Genomic DNA, 22,034 nt, shown 5'->3' on the forward strand with positions numbered 1-22,034 from the left:
TTCCGCTGGAAACAAGTTCTACTATTGGGTGCTATAGTACATCAAAGCATGATTTAGTCTTCAGTTCTTTTGTCTTGAGTCCTTCAGAGTTGATCATGTTCAGACTAAGTTGGCACATCTCTCTTCTTGGCCCTTACCGTAAAGTCACATACTAGCTTGCTTTCCCTTGGAGTGGCACAGCATGTCATCAAATCTAGCTCTAGTTACTTAAGATTTTTTTCCCCTTACTTGGAAAGGCAGTTTAATTGCCTTTTTTTCCTTCAATTTTGTTTTTCATGTAAAATTAAGCCCCCCCTGCCATGGGCAGGGACGCCTTCCACTAGACCAGTTTGCTCAAAGCCCCATCCAACCTGGCCCTGAACACTTTCAGGGGTGGGACATTATGAGTAAAATAAACTACATTAAAACTAATGTAGGCTAAAAGAAAGTGATATGAACTTTCAGTATCTAGGATTAAGCTAAAAGTACTTTGCTAGAATAATATTTTCTTCACCTATCTTGTAAAATGTTGTCTTACTTTGAAAACATCTAATCAGATTTTCTCCTGGAGAGAGGTTTTATGTAATTCTTCTTATGTGTTGCTCCAGAGCTCCAGATAGTAGATCAGAGAGTCTGGAAGAGCTGTTTGGCCTAATATTCTTGCAAGACTGGTATATAAATGGTAGGAGATTTTTCTAGAGCCTAGTCCCCCAAATCCTGCCAGTCCACAGGTACTTACTTACCTGTTGCCAGAACTGGACAATTGGAATTCCCTTATGTTTACTCAGTTGTTGATCGCCACTTTATTGACCTGATCAGGCTGATGGTTGAGAGCTGGACTGATGTGAAGGTCATCCATGAGAGTGGGAATGAAAAAGGGAATGTTGCACCACCTTGGAGGAATCTACTTCCTCTTCCCTTTATCTGTTGTTCTGTTGTTTTGTTTGCATGCTGCATGGAGGTTTAAAAATCTCACTACCTGTAGTACTTATAGTTGTTGTCCATCATTTTGGTCCAATTGTAATTATGTGGTCATCTCTGAATTTTATACTGAGATCTCGTTCGTACTTGCAGCTGTCTTATCTGCATGGTGGTTGAATATTTGTAGACCTGCCCATTTTCCTTCGTTTATTATTCATGCTGAATGCAATTATCAAAGTACTCTCTGAATCCATGTTTAATTAAGCCCATGTCCATGCTTGGCTCTTCCTGGTAGAATTGCAAAACTTAAATATTTAAGTACTGTAAACAGTCCTGCAGCAGAGGTTCAAGCAAGCCCTTCTATGAATCTGCTTAGCAAAGATCTAAACCATGTGTTCATGAAGTAGAAATGAGCGCTCTACACCTATGGCTAAAGTATGCAAGGTTTTAAACTGAAGTTAAATCCATTTCTGCGCGCGCTGTATGGATAAAATCGTTACACCTTAAGCTATATTTCATTGGACAGCAAAATACTTCTGTAAAAAAACCAAAACAAGCACCACATTAACAAAGGGTATCGGGTCACTGGCATTTTTAGTTAGGAGCTGATGGATTCCTTTGTTAGGAACTAGGAGTTTACGGTAGAGATGTTCAGTTGTCTTCTGTTGTTTAACAGATACTTCCTGAAATCAGTCTGGATCAAATCACGTCAGCTATTAAGTTAAAATTGTTTTTTCAATGAAAAGAGTAAAAGCTCTTCTTTCTCATGTGTTTGTAGTTTTACTGGAGATGAAGGCTAGGAAAGGATGACTGTGTTTGGAATATAGGGAAGGATCTCAGAACTGCATGGCAAAATTTTTTATTAGACCAGCCTGTAGAGCTTTGCTACCACTAGGGGAACCTCCTTTGAAAATAGCAATGCATAGTGCATGGCTTCAGAATTGTTTGAAGCAGATTTTAATTAAGTGTGATATTTTACTCATCTTATGCTCTTATGCTAAATTTATCATTCACATTTAATAGTTAAATATATCATGCCATATTTCACATATCTCAAGGCATTCATGTGATGAATTGAGGGACAAACAGTTGTGAAATATTTTAATGAAATGTGTTCCAGTGTGAATAAATGGAAGACATTTGCTGCGGAAATTCAAGACCTGACAAAAGAACTGTTTTGGGTGAGTTTAGTGTGCAGGAATATATCTATCAACAGATGTCAAGTTAATTCAGGAGGTAAATAGATTTAAGCAAAGAATTGTGACATCCACTGTCAGCAGACCTCAAGATACCATTTGCCATTGGATTTAATCTACCATAAAAACAACGAGAATATTTCTACTTGATATTGAGAGATTACAACCTTCTTTCATCCAGATTGTGGTTTGTTTTTTTTTTCCTAAAGAGTCTGCATCATAAAATTGAGTCTTGCTGATTTTATGTTGGAGATGAACTATGGGGAGAAGATGCTTTCTTGATTTGCGACAGCAGGATTTAGTGTTTTTCAATGTGTAATTTAATGATGGTTGTATCTAGTGTCTGAATTTACCTACAGAGGCTTGTTTTTGGTGCTGTTAAGGAAAGAATGGAGGCAATTAGAACAAAATTTAAACATTTGTGCATGTTGAATGCAAATTGTATTAGATAATGGTGGTCTGAGATTGAGCAGTAGTTTGTAGGGGGTGTAATAGCTTTTATTAAAGTAACTGTATACAACTGAGAGGGAGGGGAAAGGTTGAAGAGCTCCTACACATGCAAGCCCTATAATTACAAGAAAAGATTTGGGTTTTTTCTTACTATTGAGTCCTGTTAGTCAAATAAAAGCATTGCTTCTCCTTATGAAACTGGACTGTGATACAACTATTAGTGAAGTTGGATTTTGTGTCCATGCATGTGTGTGTGGTTTAATAAAAAAAGGGTGCTTGATAGTTCAGTCCACATTATTTGGAAGTTCTGAAGTACTGCTTTCTTAAAATAAAGCAGAGGAATATGTTTCAAATAAGTAGATCTGGTAAAGGACGTGACAACTAAAGAAATTCTTTCCAGAAAGGGAGAGGGTAATATGTTTGGAATGTGGAATCGTGGCAAGAGCTGTGCATCCTTTCTTGGCTTCAGAACTTTGTGTTAGAGGGAGGATACTGCTGAGTTTTATAATGCTTTTTTCATTCATCATCCAACATAAAACCACGTTAGGATACAAAGAACAATTTTTTCCTCTATTTTGAGTCTGGAACATCCTTGAGAATCTTGTTTTGAGCGAGTTTTTTGCTTATCTTTGATGTCATCTTTTCTTCCAGCATGATTATTGTTGTGAAGTTCTCTTACTGTCTAATGATTATACACACACACACACACACACATATATATATATATTGCATAATTTATCTTGGGAAACTTACTGGTAAATGTAGAATGTTCCAATAATGCTTAAACACACATCAGTCTAGTTGTCATGAGCAGTGCTAAAGTTGTAAAGCTCTTTCTGTTTCTATTTTCGTATTTTTGGAAAATATTCAGGTTTCCTTACATTTTTCTCAGTATCTGCCTAACATAAAGAAGCATATATTCCTGTTTCAAGTGAAATAATAAAATCAGGAATAGTTACTCAACAGATAATAATCGTGTCGGTAAAGTCAGTGAACTATGTAACTGACAGAAGCTTTGCAGCAAATACATACTTCAGGAAAAAAAACACAGACGGACAGTAAAAGCTTTCCCAGTGGAGACTGTAAGCTTTTTATTTTCTTATTATGAACTACTGCTGCTTTTTATGTAAAAATTAACCTAGCAGAAGTAGGCTAGTTGATACCTTGGGTGATTGTAGGATAGGCAGAAAGGAAAGCATGAGCTTGAATTCTAATCACTCCCAACAAGAGAGTTAGGGAGGATATATATGCAGATGGGTGCCCCTTTATGTCTTTCATTAAGTATCTGGTAGAGCAAATAAAATATCATATACACTTCAGTGAGTAGGGTTTGAAGTTATAACTTGCAGCAGAACAATTAATGATTTTCAAAACTCTGCTGCTGCATTAGAGTACTTGCCTTTGCTATCAAACATAAAAAGTACGCATATTGAAGGTACAGATTTAATTGTATTCAAGCTTTCGTACAGTTGTCCCTTGCCCAGAAAGTTGTGCAAGTGTTTGGATGTTTCAGATGAGCTTCTCATTAAATAAATCAGTGTTGTGGGAGTTGGAGTCTGTTTAGTCGTGTTTATTTTAGGGTAAAATTGCTTATAAAGAACAAAAACAATTACTCTTTTTTTTTAGAGAAGTCCCATGTTGGGTATGAGCTGTTCACAAAGTTTTCTTTTGTGTAGAAAAAATAAAGTGAATGAGGATCTTTCCATGTCATCACCAAAGAAACCCTTTTGGAAATCCAGAAGAGCTAAACTTTTTTTGAGGTGGGAAATTAATTTGTAGGAGGAGTATTACTTGCATTGCCTGCCATAGACAGATGTAGCTCTAGTGTCATCCTGGTAATACAATGACTTAAAGAAAAGCCAAGCTAGAGAAGTAATGTATTTTATTAGATAACTGATATAATTGTAACAGAAAGATGCTTTTTGACACAGATTGCTTATTTAATAAGAGGCAAAAATATAACAGAAATGGAAGAATTATATTCATCTCATCTATTGACTAGACTTGGATGGCTACCTAAGGTACAGAAACTTTATATCTGCGTATTTTTTTCAACTTTCTGATTAAGTAGTACACCTACTGCTTAGTAGAAGTGAGGACTTCTGCCAAGAGTTTTAACATAGGGGAAGATTCAACCATAGCATACAGTGTTTATATTGTAAAAAAACTTGTTCAAGTAAGCTGCCATGCAAAAATACCCAGGCTTCATTGAAGCTGCCTGGAATTTGTGATTTTCGTAGACGTTTTTGTGGAATCAGGGAAAAATCTGTCTTTAAATTAAGAACTTGCCATCAAATGTTCTGTTTTCACTGGTGCTTATGTTAGAGAGAGCTGTTAGAAATGACATACATCAGTTCTTATAGCTGTCTGTTCAAGGCTGTCTGTTTGGAGGAGTAACGCACTTTCTTGCAAGATATTGCTTTGGCATCTAAATCTCAGTAACTGGTTCTGGTACTGGTAACATAAGTCTGTAGTGGCTGTTGATGTAACTCATCATGAAACATTCTTCTTCCTTTAGCAGCGTTAGCTGTCTCTTATTATTACTGGCTTTTTCAGCTGCAAAGAGAGGAATGAATGGATCTACCTGTCGAAAAAACAGCATCAGAAAGTGCAGCACAGATGATGTTCATAAAATTTAGCTGTTTCTTTCCGCTATGTTTGGATTGGTGATGAAAATAGAACTGTTTCCTTCAGCAAAGAACAAACTTTGGGAGGAAAATAGAATTTAGAAGAAAACATACAACATGTATGGAGGGCAGAGTTAAACTTGAATGGGTAGAATTAACGTATTATTCATAGTGAAGTTACACCATGAAAGGCTAGAACAAATTGTCTGGGATATGTAAAGTTATTTTGCCAGCTTACACGAGTAGTGTGTGGAAGTGCAGTGCTGGAAGGTTAAAACAAGAGTCATCCATCTTCTCATGATACACCAAATGAAGAATACTTCTGCTTGCTTTCAAATAATTAGGCATTCTAAGCCAGCTGTAGCAAAAGTGGTAGTGTTTTGGGACATTCTCAACTCTTAGTTTTCTGAAACTCTTCTTTTTGAATAATACCATAAGGTTTCTGGTCTGTATGTTGTGGTTTTTCTCTGTAAGTAAGTTTTGTGTTTAAAGAGAAAAAGGTTGCTTCAGGCAAGTAGAGAGAAGTAAGTAAATTTTTTCCATATGTCTTTTGTAAATTACTTCTAATAAAAGTATTTTTAGAAGTAAAAAAAAGAGTATTGGTCTAGTAGCTGTTACAGAACACTAATATAAAAAAAGCTTGAATATTTTTATAGTTATCTAAAAATCTGGAAAAAAATTTGAATAGATTCCCATCTGACAGGTCAGTATTTTCCCGGACAGTGTTTTTTCAGCTGTAATAAGGAGAAATTAGCTCAAATAAAATTCTTCAGTACAGAAAAGATTTTTTCTGGTGACTGGACCCTTTCAATCACCTGCCTGAAGTGACTGGTTCTAGGAAGGAGGAGAACAAGTCGAATGCTTTCAGTATGTTAGGAGTGCTGCATTCACGTGATTTTTGAGTGCTCCTTGGCAAGAGTTCTTCTAAAGATGCAGCATACTTTTTCCCCTTCTGGTTAGTTTACCTGTGTGTGAAGGTTTAGAATCAATGAGTAAATTAGTGTAGGGTTGTAAGTTGAGCCTCAGAAAGACAGCAACAAAGGTGTTCAAAATATGGAATGGTTTCTATAGAAGACACAGCTAAGGAGCTGTGTTCTACTTAGTCTGGAGAAGAAACAATGAATTATTATATGTACCACTCATGAAATTAACGTGAAATAGAGATGCTAAAGAAAAATCACTTGTGCATTGTCTTCCAGTACAAAATCAAACGAAGCCAGTAGAAGCTAGGCTGGAAACAAACAAAAAATGGTAGTATTTTGGTTGTGCAGAAGGTAGCTGAGGCAACCCTTTGCCAAAAGATCTTAAGAATGCTAAATCTTAAGGGATTCCCAGGGTAACCGGAAAAGCTCATGGAAGAGAAACCACTTGCTAGAAACTGTGACCCACTGAACCTCTAGTAGTTGGAGAGTCACAGAGCATTAAAGGGGGGAATATTTCTGGGGTTTCTGTCATATTATATTCTCCTGTAGGCACTATTAGGGAGAGGTTAACAAGCTACGTGAACCTTTGGGTTTGTTACAGCATTGCTTTTGTATTCCAAGGGAATGTAAAAGCCAGAAGATCTCCATGTTTAGTTTATATGCTGCATGAATTGCTTGAGACTTTCAATGGTTGCTTCATTCTTTAAAGGAGTGATTGTCTTTAGAAATGAAAAAAAGAAACAACAACCAAAACCAACCAAAAAAGTCACAACCAACCACACAAAAAAACCAGAAACAACAAAACACTTAAGACTCAATAATGATTTTTGTGTGTCTATTGAAGCAAGCAAGATCAAAATTGTAAATTGGAATTTGGAAGAGTAATTAGAATAACAGTTTTTTAAATTTTATTCGTTGCAGGTTTTTATTCTGTATTTTAGTCTGCTGTGTTGTAGAAAGTCTGCTTCCTGCTAATGCAATGTTTAAAATTCCCTAAGATGGTAAGGGATAAGCTACAAATATGGACTATCAGGCAAGCCCTGGAGATTTAGTTAATCTGACCTAGATGTTCTTTTGATGATTGAGACCTGCAGTATGTGAAAACACTTCTCAATTTCAAAATGAAACACAAGGATATCTGTTGTATAACTCAGCTGTCCTTGTAGTGACAGACACATCAATCATTTCTGAACAGGAAAGGATTTACTATAAAAAGTTTGTAGCTTTGGAGCTGTTGAGTTCATTGGCATTCGGATCAACAATGATATTGGAAGTTGTAAGTGAATTCAGCATTTGAATTTTACCATTTCCTAAAGAGGATTAGCTACAAATGCAGGCAACATACTTTTTTCTTTTTCATTTTCAAGAGCCTGTTGTGTAAGATCTTAATTCTTGACTTAGTTTTCGGCATATTTTATGTGAAACTGCTTGGTAGCTCTTAAAAAAAGCACTGAACAGGTACCTATAAACATAAATAACTTCTTTTTTTTAAAAAAAAAAAAAAAGAAAAAAGAAAAACTAATGAAAAAAAGCAAGTACCTGGAAAGCAAACCTGTGTTTACATATACCACTTTTGAATGGTTGAGAAGCCACTATTTTTCTGTAACCTTTTAGGTTGAGACTATTTTTATAATACAGTTAAATACATAGAGAAGATGCTCCATGTTGAAGAGCTGTGGGGTTAAGGCCCTATTTTTTGAAAACCTTAAAATGATTGCGTAAAATGGTTTGGATGATTGGTAGGATTATATGGCCTAACATTTACTCTGCAGAACACTGTTTCTTATGTATTTAGTAAATTTTAACAGTTTTGACTGAAGTTTTGCATGCTGGTTTTCTAGTGTATGCTGAATTATTTCAGAAAGATGTAATGGTGATAATTCTGTGCTTGGATAATGTGGGAAAAGAAAATAATCAGTGTTAAAAAGACAGAAGGTAAATGGACATTTTCAATGGTAATTGTTTCCACTGTTTTGGAGCTGAGACTCAGTATTTCTCACTGCTTTTTGTTCAGACTGCCTCTTTTATGCAAAGTAGTGTTCAAATTCTTGAAGTTGTACTTCACGTTTACACAGTAGATTTCTTATAATATTAACAGCTAAAAGCCTTCAAGAGTCAAAACATGTTTTTCTGTAAGAATGAACAGACATTTCCTCGGAATCACTTTGAGGTATTTTAATGTGAATCTGGACACCTGCAATGAAAGCAGAATCCTCTCTGTAAATGATCCCTGTGCTAAAACAAGAGAGTATAAACAAAGTAAATCCAAGTACTCTGTGAGAAGGAAGGGTAGGAGGTGAAAATGACAGATGCTTTGCACACAGGCTTTCTTTTTTTAATCATTTTTTGAGATATGTCAGACTTAAGTACTAGCAAGCCTGTAACATGTTCTTATGTTTAAGAATTTATTCAAGTGGAGAAACCCATATTTTGATTGTGGTATGCGGTGCTGAGAAGGCAGTGTGGTAGTCTATACAGTCTATTCCCAAAGATTGATATCTTTTTGAGGATGTGTATTCTGCAGGTTGTAGCCTGCTCGGAACAACAAAGGAATAAGTGATCAAAAGCATTCAAACCCGGGAAAATTAATAACTATGGCATATTGACTATTGTGCATCAATTCCTCCATGTACACATGCTTAAGAGTAAGCTTTTTCTCTCTTCTGGGGTAGGAATTGCCTTAGGGTTTGTATACCTGGCGTCTGCATTGGCAGTGCATTTCAGTTTTGACAGTTACTGCTCTGTAAATTCATATTTTTCTTACGGAGCAGTAGCAAGAGAAGTCAACATATAAAACACTATTGTTTTTAAGTGTTAATAGTTGTAAGAAAATGGCTAATGTTAGCATAGGAGGGGTACCAAATGGTGATGTTGAGGTTCACAGGCATGGTTTTCTACTTGCTAAGACATTGCAGTGGTTTGAATAGGAACATTTCATTGTGAAGACAGTTTGGAAACATTTGGTGTAATTTTTTGCTATGAGTAATACAAAGGATTACTGTGGGTAATAACAATAATACTCTGTTACAGTGGTGATAAAAATTATTTAACATTTCTGTTCATCTGAAGTGTATTTTAAATTAATTCTCTTGGCAGTGTTCAACCAAAAAGGAAAACGTCTTGAACAAAATTATTGCAATTTTCAATTCTCTCATAAAGGCAACCTAACCTGATTATTTGTGAGCTTGTAGTCTCATTCAAATTTCAAAAACTATGAACTTTTATTATGAATACATGTACTATGTTTACTTTTCCTCATGTAATGTTCTGTGTGAAGTAATGTGTGTGTTGTTGTGGAAATATTTTACAGACTCCTGGCTTGAGAGCACACTCTGCAAGGCTGCAGTGGTTTGCAAAAAAGTGTATATCAAATAATAAGGTATGTGGCTTGTATGATGTCTCCTATGTAACTGTCATTATATTCCAAGAAAAATTGTTTTGAAATATTTCATTGCTTGATTTTTATGTTTTTGAAAGGACATGCGACAGGCTGATGAGGTGAACCTACTGCTCTGTGTAAATCCTGGTGTATACTCTTAACAGAAATATTCTTTTAGCTGAATGCACAGAGCATGTAAGTGCACATATATACAGAAGTAATTGTTTGGCTGAGTTATAACTATGTTCTTCATTCTTTTTAAAGATGGAGGCTTTGGAACACTTTGTAGAATTAACTCAAAATCTATTTGAATGTGATAGAGATGAGATGTACTATTACCTGCTTCAGCTGTGTGGTGAGTGAGCTTGTGGTCTCTTTCATGTTGTAATCGGTTTTCTTTTGTGGTTGGAGATAGGAAATAACCCTGAATTGGAGGGTAGTTTTGCCCTGATATGAAACTAGCCTGGGTACTGTTTCTGAAGCATTGGGGGGTAGGGAGGAGTACAGTTTGGGATTTTGGGGTGAGGATTTTTTTGGTGTGTTTTTTTTTTTTTTTTTTTTTTTTACCTGCAGACCTGAATGCTCCCATAGAATTTATGTAAGTACAAGTCTTCCAGTCCATGCTATGTCTTATGTGCTAATTTAAAAGTTTACCCCATTTTGGTTTTTAAGATGCTTAAAGAAGAAAAACTGCTTGTTTGTTGTATCTTCATAACTGATAAAGAGCTGGAGTCTCCTGTAATTGGGTCTGCTTCTGAAAGGTGCATTTAAAAAAAAAAAAAATCTGCCAATTCTTCACCAGCCACAGCTTAATTTTTGCATCATTTATAGGAATGGAACAGTTCTTAAAATGTTAATTTCTATGCTACAGGCTTAGTGTAGGATGTATCTGCAGTGTTTTTCGTTCCTCCTGTATTTTTCATTCTCTGCTGGTTTTGTTATTCAGTGTACCATACTGTATCATAATAAAAATTTTGGAAACTCTAGTTCGAGTTACCTTGAAAAAAACATCTTGTCTGAAGATTGGCTATGGAGCACTAAATAGTACATTGGGACGAAAAAAAGGCATTACAGGGATTGCTGTGTACTTTGGTAATGTGTAGATAGATACGTATTAATGAGCCATTAAAGAAATTTGATAGTTTGGTTATGTGAAAATTACATTTGAGCATTAAGTAATTTTAGGCCATTCCCCATGTATATTTTTCATTGACTAGAACTAGTAATCTTTTAATGCTAAATAAAGTACTATTTGAACTGTCTTTTTCATAATGGTAATGAAAGAGACTTCCTTCTTCCCCACTGCACTCACCCCAAGCCGAAGAGATGAGTACTTCCACCAAAAAAAAAAAAAAGACCAGAGACAGCTTGAGAACCTTGTTGCTTTTCATTTCCTCAGCATACTTCAGAGAGCCTCAGAACCACACTGTAGCGTTACCCAGTTCTGCCTTTGCACATACTGGTTCACCATCAAAAATCAAGTAGGCCTGAAGAGCAAGCTTGTCTCTACCGGGGGGAGCCTTCCTATTTCTCCACTCATCCTGTTCACCTCTGGCAGTGACTAAGGCTGACAGTGTGCCTGCTAGGAAGGGAATCTAAGAAGATACAATTTATCAAATTCTGTCATGCAAAATGTTCAGTTTTCTTTCAAAAGACAAAACCAATTCCGTCTATTCAAAGAAGTGGAAAACGTTTGTGGGTTTCTGTCACTGTAAAAGACAAAAACCATGCACATACTGGCTTTCAAACATTTTATATTATCTGTCAAAGCTGCCCCATGCACAGGTACAGTAGAGAGTTGTCATTGTGCACCTAAGCCATCATTTCAGATCTGTTTTAGGCTTACAAAAAAAAAATAATCTACGGTCTAGTCCCAGCCGTGATCAGAAATGTTGCCATGCTGCTTCCAGGTGGCTGCTCCAGCTTTTCCTTGTGTTGTGATTTAGTCCAGTGGAGCTTGAGCTACAGACCAGCTGAAGTTCCTTAACTGTGGAACAGTGGAAGAATAGCTGAAGAGCTAAAGTGCTGTTAATAGGCTGAGATGTTGCAGTGTAAATGATTCATTCCATCATCTGCCTTCTTGCCTTGCATCTCTTCATTTCTGGGATTCTGAATGAAACCACAGAAAGGACAGATAACAGCTAGCAGTTGTGGTTAAGTAGCTGTGAATAGTATCTACAACCAGAAGGCAATGCTATTCTGGTAACTTATGATAGGAGGCACAGGAAGCCACCTGCTGTATGTAGTTAAATAGTAATTAACTTTTCTTTCACAAAGTCCAGCTTTCTATTTATTTACAGTTATATACAGTGATGCGTATGTAAATTGCTGTTCTTGTTGAAAACAGTTGAATTATTCTGTGAATTTGGTAGCAATTTATTAAGGTTTTCTCTTTCAGAAAGCTTACCGTTTACAGTTGCCAGAGATGCGTTTTTTCATTAGCAAAATGAGAGCCTGAGGGTCTAGAACACTTCTTTGACTTGAAAGTGGCAAATTTCTGGGATGTAGTTGCTCTAATACGGTAGCAACATAATCAGGGGATTTCAATTCAAGAGTTTCAGAGTGGAACTTAGGCATGCTACCTCAGAGTGTTAATGTTTTGTAATAATTTAGAACTTTTGAACTTTTCAGGTTGATGATAATATGAAGCAGAAGGACATGATTAATACATTATTTTCCAAAGATAACTTTTCTGAATAGCTTTCAATATGTATGTATGTGTACTCTAAGTGTGTTTTATCTGAAGATTTGAATCTTATTTCAGAAAAGAACAGTGACTGGAAGAAGGCTGACGGTGTTTGGACTAAAATTCAAGAAGAAAATGTTGTTCCTCGTGAGAAAACGCTACTGTTACTGGCTGATATACTTGAGAAAAATGGTCAGGTTGTTCCATTTGAGGTACCTAAGGTAATTGGAGTTTAAATTTACCAACTGACAACACATTTCAATATATTTTTTTCTATTGAAAAATATTAACAGATAATATTATAGTTTCTGAAATAGTTTGGTTGTTTTAAAGGTTAGACACGAAGATACCCGAAGTTTAAGTGTTTCTAATGTGGAAGAAAGAAAAATAAGGATGCTTTGCAGAAAAAACAATGCAAAAGGTAACCTGAAAATCACTGAGTTTTTTTTCCCCTTCAGCATTAATTTTAAGATTTCGATTAACTACAGAGTAACAGGTGCTTGGTGCTGCTTTTTGTTGGTTTGCTAATGTGTTAGGGAGGAAAGGTACATGTTAATGTTACCTGGCAATATTATGGTTCAGAAGCTGATAAGAGAAGGATGTGCTAAAATATTTAAAGTGTCATTGGAAATGCTGACTTCTAAAGGCATGTTTGAAAGCCAGTCTGCAGTGAAGTTGCCAATTTAAAAATTACTGAAGTTTTGCTAGTCTGTAGTTCACTTTATGCTGTTAACACTATATTCTAAACTTTCAAAATGTATCCATTAAACAGTAGAAATTATATTTACAGGATTGATGCTAAAATACCAGTTTTATGCTTTCCAGAAAATCTAGCTGTTCAGTCACAAGTTCTATGTTGTAAGACATGAGAAGTGTAGTAAGAAGAAACATTAATAGCAAGTGAAATAGCTGGGAGAGGTTTATGGGAAGACAATCACCTATTAAAAGTAGTTGTTCAGAGATTTTGTATTTGGCTCCAGCTGTTGAAAAAAGATTAGATGATTCCAAAGTATACTTCAGGTACCTTATTTAAGCTATAGATTTGGCAAAAAAATTAAATAGTTGAGATAAAATGAGATGGGACTATGTTATGGAGATAGTCATTGTTGTCTTCCTACCTGTCTTTTATCTGTTACTCTGTTTTCTACATCTATTTGTTGACGTGACAAGGCTGTTCATTTGTTTGAAGGGAGGATTCCATGTGTTGTTGCATAGTGTCTTTAGCTTCTCTACAGCTAACATCTGAAGTTGTCCTTCCTTCCCTGTGAATTCACAAACTTTTCCTCCTGTTGTTCCTCCCTGAAAGAAATACACATATTATAAACAAAAGATAAAAATGTGTCCCCACAGCTCGTTGTTTCCAAATCCCTGTGCCTGTGGGTGCCACCCCACAGATGAAACAGTCTTATTGAGAGATCACTTCAGATCCATTCTGCAATGGAAAAGTAATAGCTTGTCTGTGCAAACTTCCCTGCCTCAGATAAACACAGAATTAACTTATACATGGGTGTTTGCTTTGGTATATAGGAAGGAGGAGTGTACGTCAGTGCAGGTCATTTGGCTTGGTCTGTGTTTAAATCATTGGAAATCCATTCCTATCCATCTCATCCCAAAGCAGGGTCACAGAGTCAGAAGTGGCATTAGTGAACCATTCAAAGGGAGGAGGAAATCAGTCCATTTCTAGCATTTGCTAAGGTGCAGGGCATTTGAGTATTCCAGAAATCCTGATTTTCTTTGCCTATAGTATGGCAAATAATTAGCTATGTCACTTGAAAGCAGATTAGAAAACAGAATTTAAAAAAATAATTTTGCTGAATGAGGAAAATACATAAATAGAAAAAGATACCTGGTTATTTTTTTCTGTTATCAGTGTATTTTACAGGTTGGATGTACAGATTTTTAAGATTTGAGTTTTTAAAAGAAGAATCTGTCAGTCATTCACACAATTAACTTCTGTTGTTAGTGAAACGACCCTGTACAGTTATTCAGTTGCAGGAGCAATGATTAAAAACCTGAAGTGAAGCCTAGATATTCTGTATATAGGGAATGCAATCTCATGTTATGTGTATGAATTTAAGAATCTTGTACATTATGTCAGTCATAAAGTTAATGTTTTCAGGAAGTTCTTAATACTGGTAAATTTTAGGAATCAAAAGAAAATGAGAAATATAGAAATGTTTTAGCTGAAAACCAGCCAAAATCAATGGAATGCATTTTATAACATTATTCCTAGAAAAGTGTCCTTTGCCTTTGATATCATAAATGATCCGGAGAGCAGGAGGAAACTAAACATGCCCTGGACCTTGCAGGGAGACTAGTTAAAAACAAAAATATAAAACTTAACTGCTAAGAGACTATGATGACATTTGATACTGTGAATTTATCAGTAAATCATTTCTGTGTATTCTTTTATTTAAAGGTGCAGTATTTGAGAGGAGGTGGTCTAGAGCTATTGGGAATTAAGGGAAAAAAGACAATTGTTGGGAAACCGTTCTCTTTGTCTTAAACTATACAAACTAAGTTGTTGCTTTTATATAACAGTATGATGCAATTTTGATATCTATGTAAATAGGGCAGAATACAACTTTTCGTCAACATCAGCTTTTTGATAGGAAAAAGATTAACTTAATCTAGTTATGTAACTAATTTAATGAACTTAACTCTGACATGGAATTGTGAAAATCTGTTCTTTGAAGTGCTTGATTTCTGCAAAATCTTATTTTTATTTTTATCTGGATTCCTTGGTGTGAGAACTTGCCCCTGGGGGATCATGTTACACATAGCCCAGAGAGCTGCAATTGCTGAAACAAATCTGACTGTCTTGAGAACTGAGACTTTGTTGGCAAATTGTCAGTTTTCTAACAAATCTTTCTACTTGAAATAGCTAGTATAACACAATATGATTTTGAAACCAAGAACTTTCTCTTTTGAATGCTAATATACTTTAGTAATTTTAGATGCCATATGAAGAAGTAATAAGCTGATAATACCTGATCAGGCGTATGTCTCGATTTGAGTCTCATCTAGGTATGCTTCAAACATGCTACTAGCACTGATGCAAAACATAGTTAAGCAAATAATCTGAACAGGATAATCATTCTGAGGTCAGTACTGACATATACAACAAAACATCCTAGAACATGAAAACAAAACGCACAAGGATTTTTAGTTCTTCATTGGAGTAGTCATTACAAAAAAAGAATCTATGTTTCCTTGTAGAAATGGATTTTATATTTGGCGGATTGTAATAATTGATGGTAACGTGCTTGACATCATATCCACTGGTGGCCAGGTCCATTTCTGTGCCCCACCAATGGAAAGCAATATTAGAACACAGGGTGAAATCCTAGTGCGTTTTGAAGACAGCAAAGCTTTTGTAGGGGTCTCCAAACATAAAGAGGTTTTGGCTTTAAAAAATAGAATATAAGGGGGCTTTCATGAGCAGAAAGAACAAAGCTATCACCAGTCAGCTCTATTTTTGTAAATAATTAGTTACACTAGTAATAAATTATATCAGCAAAAGGGGTTTGGTTGTTATTGAATGTGATTGCTAGTCTACTGGTACCTCAGATTTTAGAAAACTGGAAGAGAAAATGTCTTTTCCACTAAATACTCTATGAATATTGGTGTACAGTATATGAGCAGGCAAGAGATTTCAGCACATTGCAATAGGCCAAGCTTTAACCTTAGAGTTTCAAGTAAACATAGTGGAGGATTTCAAGATCTTTCCTGTATCGTCCTGTTGTTGTGTCATTGGTCTTTTGGGTGACAATGCAATCACTACTGTAATGTCAGGCATCAGTTGTTTTCTCTCTTGTGTGTGTCTGTCTCTTTTGTATATGTGAAACTCACCTACACAGAAGTAGACTTAATTTTCACTGTGATATTCTTATCATTTACCTCTGCTCGTAGCTGCAAGCATCCAAAGTAGATTATGGATAGCAATGTTAATTCTAAGTATTAACTCAGTGTAAGAGTTTCTGGTGTGTAAAAAATAAATTCTATGCATAGTCATTTTTGCATACATTTCAGGAGGATTTTATGTATACTCTTTGGTTGAAGAAGTTTAAGAGTCAATCCAAAAGGCGCACCAAAAGTTTTGGTTTAGGGAATGCCTCTGCAGCACACCGTAGTAAGTGCTGTTAGTATGACATTTCATGTGACAGTGAGATTCAAAACAATTGTCATCGTCTTTACTTTCAAAGTATAAGGAAAAAAAAAAAACACTTAGCTGTGAAATTTGTAGTGATAGTCCAAGTATTTCTGAAAAGTTTTAAAGGTTATTGTGGCTATGATTTGAATTAGCAAAGGGATTATTTTTTCAGTTTCATTAAATGAAACATGCAGTCACAGTTTAGGCGTAGAATATCATTTGTGGTTCATAGCATAGCTTTCTAGCATATGTTACAGCCTGGATGGCAGTTTTAGCTGCATGTTTATAGATGCATAATCTTGTTTCAGAAAAATAAATGACTGAAAAGTGTGCTTATCATTTTTTCCCCCTTTTTGGTAACATCTTTTCATACACTGACAGTTATTGTGAATGCATGAAATAAAACTGTTAATCAGTCAAACAAATGCAGTGTAGTTTACTTGCTAAATATCTGTATATTTGTAAATTGTATGTTTTGTATAAATCTTGTCGTAACCAAATAATTTGATCTCCCCATATTGGAATCACCTCCTATATTATTTGTTAAACGCTGTTGTGATCATGCACCAGACACTGTAACCGTATACCCCAGAATTAGGTGTTGCTTTAAAAATCCTGAGTCTTCCCCTTCTAACCAGCTGCATTGGTATTTAAGCAACAGCCACATATAGAAAAAGAGTAATAGCAAGCATTTTGTTCTGTGGAGGTATGCGTCAATTGATTGTTGTATACAAGCACGTTTGAACAAGCTGTGACCAATAGCTTTGGGCTCAAAGATGTAAGCAGAGGATAAATAGGTTTAAGATGGACCTCTTTGATGAATAGGTGACTTCTATGATCAACATCATCACAATATGACATTTCATTTTGGTCTTTTTTTTTTTTTTTTTAAACTCTTAGCGGCCTACAGTATTTTCCTGAATATGCAAGGGAAGAATGAGTTTCATCATCATTCTTACAGCATCCTTATAAATGCACTGTTAACACAGGATTGTCTTGAAGAAGCCATGGAAGTGAAACACATGTAAGGCTTTTCTGCATTTGGGGGATTTTAATTGTTCGGGAAGGATGTTTTAAAATAGTTTCTGGATCATTTTCAGGTAAATCCGTATCTTTCAATGGAAAAATAGGTCATGACTGGTAATTAGGAGCTATCGTAAGAAATACACCGGTGTTTCGTAGGGCGATATGCCATATATTAAAAAGGTACTAGAGTGACAGTGTATTGCTAATAACTCATTTCAACTAACAGTATCAACAAATGTATTTGGCATCAGAACTGAAAGTCTACCCTTCTGGCAGTCTGCCTTCTCCTCTTTAGAGCAACATCCAAACAGACAAGATTCCTTCACTTAACTGCCCATGAGCCTTCCCCTCAGTGCCCATCCCTGCTGCTGTCCTGCCCTACCCACGCTCCCTGGCAGCTGGCTGCCTGCCAAATGCAAAATGGTACATTTGACTGTGATGCCAGTGGCTAGGAGATGACCAGAAACCTTAGATCCAACTCTCACACGTCTGAAATAAATCCAACCTGCTGTCATGTATCGTTAGAATCACCAGAATTGAATTAACCTTTAGTGAGTTGTATGGTACCCCACTTGCTTTAATTATTGCCTGCAATGTGTATTCTAGTCAGGTTGTAGGCTTCAAAGTAGAAGTGTAACTACTCATCAATGTAGAGGTAAGAACAACAAAAAATCAAGTATTTTAAGTCTTTCAGTTTCTTCAGCTAAAACAAGAACCAGTGGTTGTCATCAATGTGTTATCTGAATACAGTGAATTTGAAAGTGCCTGTAGGTAACTTCTGTGATGCATAGACACTGTAAAAATTTAATAATTTTTAAAATCACCTTAGTTTTTGATGTCTGGCAACAGTATAGTTCCTGACTATATTATTTCCATGGGTTTATTATTTTCATGGTTTCTTTAAAAGTGTTTAGGCTGTAGAAATGTCTTTCATTGAAAAAGTACTTGAGCTCTGCATTCAGAAGAACAAGTAATGTTTTTTCAAATAGCTCTCAGTAACTGGGCTTTATGATAAGGAATGTTTGTGCTTGATGGATATATGGCTTTTATCAGGGAAAAACTAAAACAGTTTATCAAATTAAGCTCCATGAAATGGTAGTAACTGGTAAATCTTTGTAAACAAAAGATGGAAAGGAGATGTTTTTGGAGTACAAAGAATGTTGATAAAATTTAGGTAGTTTGTTAAACATTTGCATAAAACATTCACATATCAAAAGACTAATTGAAAGATTCTTCAGGGAAGAAGTTTGAAACTTTGCTGAAGATTTTTACATGCGTTGACTGCTTCCCTGCTCCATGGCTCAAACCCACTTTTAAGGAAGAAGGACAAAGTATTGCATGTTATCAGCAGTAATTTGCAGATTGGAGGAGCAGTAAGAAGGTGGTGACTTTGTTCCTAGTATTTCGATGATTCAGAATTCCCTCTTTACATAAGTGTTTTAGAATGTAAACTCAAAATGCAGGGAAAAAATGAACAAAAAATTTTAAATACTAAAAAGGTTGGAGATGTTTTAAAGGACTAAACCTCTGAATCTTGAGGTATTTAGGAAAAAAGAAAATAGGATTTAATAAAATGTTCTATTCTTGGTCACTGGTCAAAACCAACTATCATAATAACCCTTGTGCTTTTCAGAACTCTCATATTCCATCTTGTAGCATAGAAATACCAGATAATTACATTCCAAGAAGCCTGTAACAGCTCATTGTTGCACCAAGACAGAAAATGCTTCATATTGGCAGTGTTCATGTTGTTTATCTGTGTATCTTTTTTTCTAGTAGCAAAATGATGCTTACATTAAGCATTTTCAAAAGTCTGTAAGTTTTAAATTATTCGCTGAAATAGTGATTGTGTGTGTACCCATGGCTGAGGAATAGCAAATCTGTGTGTTTCGCACACATTTCTGCATGCTTGACAATTTTTCCAACCTCATATTATAGATTACTCCTGCAAAGCCTAAATGTGTGCAGTGGCCTGAAACTTGTGCAACTCCTAATATTTTCATAAAATACAGGAAAGCTACCTTTATTTATATAAGCTAACATATTTTTCTTTTTACTCTGCTTGAAGCCAAATTTGAAATTTAAATAATACTTGGAGCGCCCTACTATGAACACTAATATAGGCACAAAATAAGTGATTTTTTAATTTAAAAAGGTCAGATAATTTTAGAATTTCCCTTGTGTTATCAGAACTGAGAAACTTCTGTGAGCAAGGGATGTGGTAAAAGGAAAATGCAGTCCTACTCTGCATTAAAAAAAAAAAAAAAAAGGCAACCAACGCAAACAATCTCCAGAAGGTTACTGATCTGTTGGTCAACCCAAGTCTAGTTGCTTTCACATTCTAGTACTGTTTTGAGGAATATTTACTGTGTTCAGTCCAAGAAGTTTTAAATAGAAATTTAGGAGTATTGGAATGATGGATTAGTTCTGTAATAGTAGCTAACATCTATTTAATCACACTAAAGATTGGAAGATTGGAGAAGTAAATCCTTTGTTATATGTAATTTACAGTCTCATGCATGAATTGTTGACTTAAGGGCTTTGACAGATGGGACAAAGGAGAAAAAAAAAAAAAAGGCAGAACTGAGCAGTAGGTGCTTAGGCAGGGATTAAGAGGATTGGTTGGGAGAGTAAGAAATCCCGAGTCCAGTGACTGCATTTGTGAGCCTGGGAGGCTGAAAGTGACTGAGAGGATAGTCATATTGTGTGCAATGTGAAGGATTTTCTTGGGATTGAGGAGAATAATTTAGCAATGACCCTGCTTACCTCCCAATCCGCTCAGCCTCTAAGTTCAAGTAGGTAGGCTGCTCAGTTGTTTGCCACAAGATGATCAGTGAGGTTTATCTTGATTGCTGATATGGTAAATGGCAATGCCCCCCTTTTCTGTGTAGAGATTTTGTAATCTAGAAATGAACATTTGTAAAGTTATCCTTATATATTAAAAATGTGGCTATGTCATTTAGGAACGGGAACATTTTGTAGTATAAGATCAAGGCGATGGCTGATTAGTCTCTCTCGTCTAATTTCCAGAGTGTTAAAAAAGCTTTAGCAGTGTTATTAAAGATTCTCTTTGCTATAGATATGTTAAGTTTTGTATTACAGGAGATAAAGAATTGATAAGCGAAATACAATTTTAACATGGCTAAGGCAGCAAATGCAGTATGTTCACTTTAAAAACCTGTATACATCTAGATGACAGAAATTTGAAAATTAATCAACCAAATGATATGGTGTTAGTTCATAATATGCTTTAGTTTATGTTTAAAATCTACAGTGCTGAAAATAAATGTTTCATTTTTATTGCTGAAAGAATAGTTTTATATTTTATAATTATGGTGACTATTGAAAAAAGAAGAAAAAGTATCCAGCTTAGGATACAACAGAACAATGCAGGGCATGCAGTTATTTTAGTCATCTAATATGTCAGCATTCAAGAATCTGAACCGATTGTTTAAAAAAAATCTTGTACTTTGTTTCTTTTGTTGCTCACTTCCAACTTTGTCATCTGTCAGAATGCAAAAAAAAATTATCCTTCTATAACCATTGACAGGATAACACAAAAGCTGTCTCCAGGTCGATATTTTGCAGCAATATTTTTAACATACGAACAGTAGTTTTTATAATTTCACCTTGGTGCTCAACCATTTATTATCGTATCAGAAGCATGTCAGTAATTCCTTTCTAAATGTCTGCTTCTTTTAGTGCTGAGACCCACATCAAGGGCTTCACACTGAACAGTGCTGCCAGCAGCCTCCTCATCATATCGCAAGTTAGGCGGGATTATTTGAAAGGTATGTCACAATGCTTGACCTTTACGTCACATTAATGCCTCTGCAGATTTTTCTTGTAACGCCCTTCGAATACTTGGATAAAGGAGTCCATTTAGCAAATTACCTGCTTATCAAGAGCCTTTTGTGGTAGCTGAGAGACGTAAATTACTGTACATGCATTTATAATACAGCTTGAATATGAATGTACTTGTCATTTGACCACTTAGTCCAGTTTCCATTCCATTTAACACAAGATGGGTTTTCTTAAGATGAATCACAGCTCTTCAGACATGCAAAATTTGTGCTCCAGAAAGAGAGAAAGTACAGGCTTTCAAGTGCGTTAAAATTCACAGCACAAGTCATTTTGCTTTGGAAATTAACATACTTTAGAGCATCTGAAACAATTCCCAGCAGTTGTTTCTTGCATATTGTGTTGGTTGTGTGAGATACCAGATGAGTTAAATTGACTGTTAAATGTGCATGATTGTGCACTAAATGATTATAATATTGATTTAAAAACTTAATCAAATACTTTTTAATAGTTCTCAATACCAACAGTAACAAAATATTCAGTTTGGGTTTCTTTTAAATGTAACAATGATGGTAGAAAAGAAAATGGTGGCTGAAGAGTATGTAAGGGCACCCAGCAAGATGGTGGATAAAGTTCATAGTTGTGTTATTTCAGTTCTCGGCACTGGTTGTTTTGCAGCCTGGAGTTCAGCTCCACAGCATTAGATTTTAGTTATTTAGTTGTGCTGTGGAACTCTTACAAGAGATGAAAATTCTGCAAGCGCGTAGTTTTACATGCAGTGCTGTGTCTTTTTTCCCTGTGCAAGCGTAAGTACAGTGTTGACATGTATTTTTGTCAGTACCTTTAAGCATTGAAGCAGCTGCATACGAAGAAAATGTATTACACTGAATTGT

General features: G+C 35.6%; 1 protein-coding gene across 2 annotated transcripts in view; it reads left to right on the forward strand.

Annotated features, from left to right (window-relative positions):
- The window catches only part of LRPPRC (leucine rich pentatricopeptide repeat containing), a 92,557-nt gene that overhangs the window by 54,710 nt on the left and 15,813 nt on the right, over positions 1–22,034 (forward strand). For both annotated transcript variants that reach the window (XM_055816207.1, XM_055816209.1), the window contains exons 26-31: positions 9,407–9,475; positions 9,740–9,830; positions 12,240–12,382; positions 12,495–12,582; positions 17,215–17,338; positions 21,043–21,131. In XM_055816207.1, coding sequence (XP_055672182.1) covers positions 9,407–9,475; positions 9,740–9,830; positions 12,240–12,382; positions 12,495–12,582; positions 17,215–17,338; positions 21,043–21,131 — 604 coding nt within the window. The remainder of the gene's footprint in view (positions 1–9,406; positions 9,476–9,739; positions 9,831–12,239; positions 12,383–12,494; positions 12,583–17,214; positions 17,339–21,042; positions 21,132–22,034) is intronic.

This window comes from Falco peregrinus, chromosome 11, assembly GCF_023634155.1.
Source record: "Falco peregrinus isolate bFalPer1 chromosome 11, bFalPer1.pri, whole genome shotgun sequence".
Classification (NCBI taxonomy): Eukaryota; Metazoa; Chordata; class Aves; order Falconiformes; family Falconidae; genus Falco; species Falco peregrinus.